Genomic DNA, 6,937 nt, shown 5'->3' with positions numbered 1-6,937 from the left:
GAGTTCAACATCCCCTCTGAAATGTACAAGTATAAAGTAAATAAAAAATATAAAATATAGCAACCTACAAGTACCTCAGATTTGAACTCACTGTACTTAGTTACGGTCCACTGCTTGTTGATGGGACTATGATTTAACACAAATCATGTTAACTTAGCAGTTTTACTAATTAAAGAGTTTTGTTTTTTGACTTGGTAACAGGTGAACAAATATTTATTGTCCTTTTACAATTCAGGCACCTCAAGTAATGCTGGGAACTACAATTATAAACCATCGACAACATGTTGGACTGCAGAAGCTCTCAGCGCTGGCAGGAATCACACATTCCTCTTTGGGCCCAATCAAAAAGTATAAGTTTATCCAAGATGACACGAGTGGGGAGTCCGCACTTGTGTGCTCGTGTTTTCGCATCTTTGAGAACCTGGAGCTGACCTGCGCGGTGGGTCAGCTGGTTTACGAGACTATTCAAGCCCAGCAGAAGGTCTATCACACAGGGTCGGGATGCCTGCTGTTTCTCGCTGGAGCGTGGACCCGTGCTGCTCTGGAATGCCTTCAGAGAGGAATTTCAGTAGCACACATCATCTCAGCTATGTCTGAAGGAATGGATTTATGCTTGGATGTTTGCAGGAAATGCAGCATCTCAACTGAGGGTCTTGGTGTGGAGCAATCGGAGAGCTGCACTGCGACATCTCAGGGTTTAGGACTTCAGCTGTCAAAGAAAGCCATTGTGGAGGCTTCACAAGCATCGTGCCACCTGCAAGGGACAACAAAAGTTGGTCACAAGACTCTAAATGGCAGTGGACACAGGAAAATAAAGCTCAGCAGACATTTTTATGAGGCCAGATCTGAACCGCAAACTCATCAGCCTAAGCTTCCTGACATCCCACACATCGCTGAGGGATTGAGTCACGGTTGTGCCGATGTGATGAATTTAGTCGTCGAAGCCAGCCGGATACAGTCAAAAAATAATCGGCAAGATATCAGCTGTTCCACGTTTGATGTTACTAAAGTGATGACTTGTGTGCTACCTGGGTTAACAGAGGAGCATGCATGTGTATTACCAGGCTGCATTGTTCTTGTATCTGCTGAACAGGAATCAGTTGCACATCACTTAAAAGAACTGCACTTGAAGGTTGCTCTGATTAATGGAGATTTATCAGATACCTATCGCCATCTTGGCTTTAAAAGGCCAACAGGTATACAGTGTGTGAGTGACCAGTCAGATTTGACAAGTTCAACCAAAGAGGAAGAGTGGATGGAAAAGATTGCGACACTTTTGTTGAACCTGGAAGTGAACCTGATACTAGTCAGCGGGGTTGTTAGTGAGAAAGTGATTCAGCGCTTTTGTAGACACCATATACTTGTGATGGAAAAAGCAAAGGCCTCCGTTTTGAAGGCATTTGCCAATGCAACGGGAGCTGTTCCAGTGACTTACGCCACACAGTTGAGTAAGCACTGTGTTGGGACTGGCGTGAAGGTTGCAATATGGAGGGACCTCAGCGGCCATGAGAGGAAGACCTCAACAGCTGTGAATATTACCACTGTTGACAACAGCGAGTTGGTCACAGTGATCCTCACAAGCTGCGTACACGGCAAGCTGCAGGCCCTCGAGGACCAGTTTTGGGCATGTGCTTATCGTTTACATCACATGCTGAAAGACAAAGTCGTCCTGCCTGGTGCTGGAGAGACGGAAATGCTTTGTATTAATCAACTTCAAAAGCAAGCAGAGCATCATGTCAAGCATCACAGTGAGAGGAACGGGGACTCTGTCCAACAAACCAAAGCAGGAACAGCAGCTAACCCTTACAGGGGTGTAGTGCTGCACCTCATGGCAGATGGTTTAATAGATTACATATCCACTGTAATGGTTAACACCGGAAAGTTTTCAAAAGTCAGAGCCAGGACAGCTGTGAGCCAACAAGTGCAGGTCTATAACGGAAGCCTGGGCATTGCTGCAAAGTTCTCACAACTCTTCTTGGAGGGTGAACAAGAGGATAGTGGAGCTTCATCACCAATGAAATCCAGTGAAGTGCCAGCAATAAAGATAATCTATGATAATCTGAGCGTGAAGCAGGAAGCATGGAGGAAAGCCTTAGATCTGGTTTTCCTGGTTTTACAGACTGATGCAGAGGTCATCACGGGCATGGACCAAAAAACTGATGGTACACAGGAAGATCTGATGCTGTTATGAGCTTCATGCAACATCTTGGGAGATTAATTGACTGTACACAACTCCCTGAATGTTTTTTTTTTGCTCCCAAATGGGAATAAAATGTTTATTTAGACTGTGTTTAAAATGTTTTGGTACAAAATGAAAGTACAATAAAGTGTTTTTATATTCTTTCTTTTCTTGTCATCAATAAACCGTCAAAGGACAACATTAAAAAAAATCATCTTAGTGAAGCGATGCTACCAATATGCCACCACTTGGGGGAGACAAATAATTGTATGAGCCTTCAGTTTGTCTGACTCTCTCATCCAAGCTGATGCAGGTAAATATGACATTCTGAATGGTGAGACTCACAGATATTCCTATTTCAAACAGGTCTACCGAATGAAATTAAGATGCAAGGTAAAGAACCAAGAAAAGAGCTAAACAGCATGTATGAGCAACACATTCTCATCCCAACTCGTCACATACTGACACTTTGTCAGACCGTTTGGCATCACTTTTCGGTCGCAGAAAACACATGCTTAATGTTGTGAATTAAACACTTAGTTAGGTTTAGGAAAAAACAACATTGTTGGGCTTAAAATGACTACGTTTGTACAGTGAAATGTGACTTGACGTTGTGAACACGAGACATGAACCATCAGCTGATTGTAATGTAAAAGTGAAACGTAACACACGGGACACGAACAGCGTATCCTGATTGAAAGCCCTGTGTTTGTTGGACCCATCCACCTCCCCTCCCGCTTGCCCTCTGAGTCTCTTTCACTCTTTAAACTATGCCACCACAGCACCTTCCCTGAGCGTTTACTGTTACTGCGGATGGGTTTACATTGTAGTTAATGGAACGCCTGGTGCGTCGCATACCGTGTATATTGTGCAGTGGTACTGAATGCCGACGGCCGTGACAGAGCGTCGGTATTTGACGCCCTGGGAATGAGAACAGGCTGGTATGAGGGGTAAAGTATACTTTTTTCTGTTTAAAGTGATATTTATCCGATTGCTCCTTTCTATCCTAATTTCCAGGTATTTGGAAAGCTGTGACAAATGAGCACAGCATCTTAAAAAAACAGACATGAAGTCAGTATTTATTATATATTTCCATATTTTTTATTTTATTCGACTTGTCATCTTAGTTTAGTCTTTCAGGTGCTGCGTACTATTCTCTTAAAATAGGAATAGGAAATACCCTTAAATTCTGTTTATTTGTATCATCAACCAGGCCTGACTTAGCTGACACTACTTGTACACACCGTGTCTTCATGCTAAGTGCAGCCAGCGAAAACAAATAGTGCATGTCCAAAACCACAATTAAATTTCCCTCTCATGGAGCACGGGTGGAATGTTGTTGTTTTGCCAGTATGTTTTTAATCTTGGTACACTTCCTTTACGATATTGGCCTACGCTTCATTATGTGTCTACAGCTTGGCTGACACTGTTCACATCGGACACTGCTTCCCTGCCAACTGTGGTGGTTTTATGACCTGCCCTGTCATAATGGGGGATGCTTGATGGAGAATGTACGCCTCCAGGCAGAGTAAATGTTTTTGGTTAAGTCTTATTAGGTTGTGTCCTTTCAAAAAGGTGAACTAATTACAACGTCCGGAGGGTATTTTAGTTGTTTGAATTCTAGAAACCTTTGGTTAGCTAACATTTCCCCTCCTACATGATCATTGAAAGGTCACAGGAATATTACAAAGCCAAGGACCCTTGCACTAGATACAAGATTTACAATCATTCTTTTAACAAGTTTCAAAATATAAAAGGACATCCGTTGAAAACCTCCATTCCGGCCTGAAAAAGTGTTATTCCGAACAGAAATGTCTACTAATTGGAAAAATCTAAAATCAACCACGATAACAATGATGGTTCACATGAAAAGAAAAGCACACTCTTGGTTATCTTTAGACTTTTTTCCTATTGTGCGTGTTGCATTTCAAAGGTGTCAGTTGAAACAACACGAGACCTTCCATTTCCTCTGAGATCCGAGAGAGAGCGTCTTGTTGCGTTCTAAAAATAGCTCGGTGAAATAAAAACGTTACAAAGGCTTTACGGTGGAGCCATAACAACGTTGACTCAGCGGTGGCGTGGTCGTAGGAGGGTGGGGTATGACATAACATAACAAACACAACATTGAGGAGGAAATTGGAATGGTGAAGTTGGTGACACATCTGAGAGTTCAGGCTGAGTCCACGTTGCCCCCATGCTTCATCTGCACTAGACTGATGCATGCACACATTTCTAGATTACTTCAAAAATGTAAAAGTTAAAGAGCTGGGTGAGATGATCCAGTTTTATTTCATAATTGCTAGACAGCTGACAGCATGGATTCTTAATTTAATTTTGGCCAATGTTACCTTATTCAAAGTAAGATCTCAATAACTAACAAATCAATGATTACGAAAAATAAAAATATGAGGGGAAGAAGCAAATGAAAGCATTTGAAGTTCTGCTTTCGGGGTTAGATTCATTATGTGTACACGTGATACTAAAGCCTGTTTGCATATTGAGGTATTTGATTCAAACGGAAACGCCCACTCAGCTGTTAGCAAAAAGCAGTGACGTAGCAGGTTACCAAAGTAAACTAATTTATACGGATATGAATAGTGTGAACGCTAGCACTGGCTGAGTCAGAGTTAGCTGTGCTAAGTTTGGAAATAACTGAAAGGTTTAGTTTGGATTTTTTGAAGTGGGGTTATATGTATACTCTTGTATTCTGCAGTGAGGTGAACCATCTGTCGACGGGAGCAGCAGAAAAAACGTATTTTAACCACCTAAAATAGGCCCACTTAAAAAAAAATATCAGTTAGCATACTCTATATTTAGAATATTTTCCGACAGCCCTTTCAGACGGGGGAACTGAAGCCGTCATATCACTGTCTTCAAAGCCACCAGCCTCCATTCACAAAAACAGTAATTTGACTTTGCATAACACGGGAGTTGCTGGTCTATCGCTGCCTTGATCGGGTAGTTTGTTTGTTATTGTGTGACTTTCGGATCCAAACTAACATGGCGTCCACAGCAGTACAATGCTTAGTTTCACACTGACCATAAGGATGTATACTGTATATACTGTATATGTAGCAGCGTCATCATGCAGAAACCTACGTCAGGTCACTTTGGAAAAAGTTTTTAGAAGAGCTTGGTAAAAAGCATTTTGACGCTAAAACATACGTTCTTTGACCAAATTGTGAATGTTCGGATTTGAATATATAAGGAACACTACTGGGAAGCTACAGAATTATATAAAAATAATAATAATAATGGACCCAACCTTAAAGGTTTTACTGCACCAGAATGCCTGTTGAACTCTTTAGTAGCTTCTGTCAGGTTTTAAAATAAAGCCATCAGCCTGGGAACAGGTGCCACACTGATACAAGGCTGTGTCGCAGCAGGAAATTATTTTTAGAGAAAAACCACTGGCAATGCCATAAATCTTGTTTTATTGTCCTCAGACAGTGCCGCAAACTGCATGTTGTGGACCAATATTAAAACAAGTAAAGTAGAACTACTGGTCTGATTATGGCCCCATGGATTATGGCTATGTTGTTAAATGTAAATGCATCTTCACTGGTTCTGTAATGGTGTATAGTTGCCTTTTCTGGCATTGTTTTTGCCAATTTAAAGCAATCTGTTTATGGAGATCGCTTGGATCATTTACATGTGGTCCACTAGACTGGAGAAAAAACAAGACTCTTTACACTAACAGGTAAGCAGTTGCCTTTTTCTTTACATTGTCCTTAATATTTGATCTTATCCTGACATACTTGAAAAAGGGGAAATCTCAGCATCAATTTGGTGACAAGAATTTCTCTGCTAAAGTACAAAATGTTTCAAAAGAAGACAGAAGTTTACAGTGAACGCCTAATGATTAGGTCTGTGATTGAAAATGTCACTAGTTTGAGGAAAAGCATGATTGTGGAAAGGTATATCAATAATCAATGTTTTGTTACAATGCCCTCTAATGAGGAGAATCATTGCATTTGTATAGCTGTAATTCAGTAATGGTGTACTTGGCACACTTCCTTTGTGATGAAAAACGGGACCAAAAAGAATCTGCGTTCAGTAAACCCAGTCTGCATACATATTGGATAAACTGTCCTGTCTTTTTGGAGAGTTCTCGATTAATGCAGTCCCAGAAAATACATCCTGACGATGATGCAGTCCAATGAAATGCATCCTAAGGATGTCCAAAACCATCTGAACCCTTCCTGTTGGACGCCTATTTTGACCACAAGTCTTACAACTGTGCAAGTCTCCGGCCTTAGTCACTGAACGGCCTGGATGGGTGTCAGATGTTTCACTGACCAGTTTCTGTGGGGGTCACCAACATGACGTCAACTGAAGCACAGCTGACTTTCTACTGATCCAGCACGGGTTTCAGATGTGGTAAACTTTACCCAGAAGCCCAAACCAGTGAGTTCCTATTTTGGCAAATGGATGGCCTTGTTGGTTCTAAAATGAAAAAAGAAAGGAACAAATCCTGCACGAATAACTCCCATCACTGATCCTCCAAAGTGGAGAATAGCAATTAAAATCACTCATTCATGCTGCAGGCTTTTTCATCTTAAGTCTACTTCACATTGTTGTTTTTCACTTATGAATAGCACCGAGTGATTCACTAAAAAGCCGACTATGCTGGTTTTCTTCTTGCGTCTCTCTTCTCCTGACTGGATGAATGAAAACACTGGTTCGGTTCACATGCTCGCTGCTGCTCTTGGCTCTCTGAAGGGTCTCGGTGACACAGTCCAAGTTGCACGTCCCCCT

General features: G+C 41.6%; 1 protein-coding gene across 1 annotated transcript; it reads left to right on the top strand.

The window, feature by feature from the left end:
- Window positions 1-247: 247 nt before the first annotated feature.
- Window positions 248-2,341, top strand: bbs12 (Bardet-Biedl syndrome 12). The gene has a single exon (XM_074649069.1). It carries the CDS (start codon window positions 248-250, stop codon window positions 2,189-2,191), a length of 1,944 nt encoding a protein of 647 aa, XP_074505170.1. The 3' UTR covers window positions 2,192-2,341.
- Window positions 2,342-6,937: the final 4,596 nt, after the last annotated feature.

This window comes from Sebastes fasciatus, chromosome 10 (assembly GCF_043250625.1).
Source record: "Sebastes fasciatus isolate fSebFas1 chromosome 10, fSebFas1.pri, whole genome shotgun sequence".
Taxonomy (NCBI): domain Eukaryota; kingdom Metazoa; phylum Chordata; class Actinopteri; order Perciformes; family Sebastidae; genus Sebastes; species Sebastes fasciatus.
The sequence above is the reverse complement of the archived record's forward strand: the minus strand, read 5'-3'. Positions and strand labels throughout refer to the sequence as shown.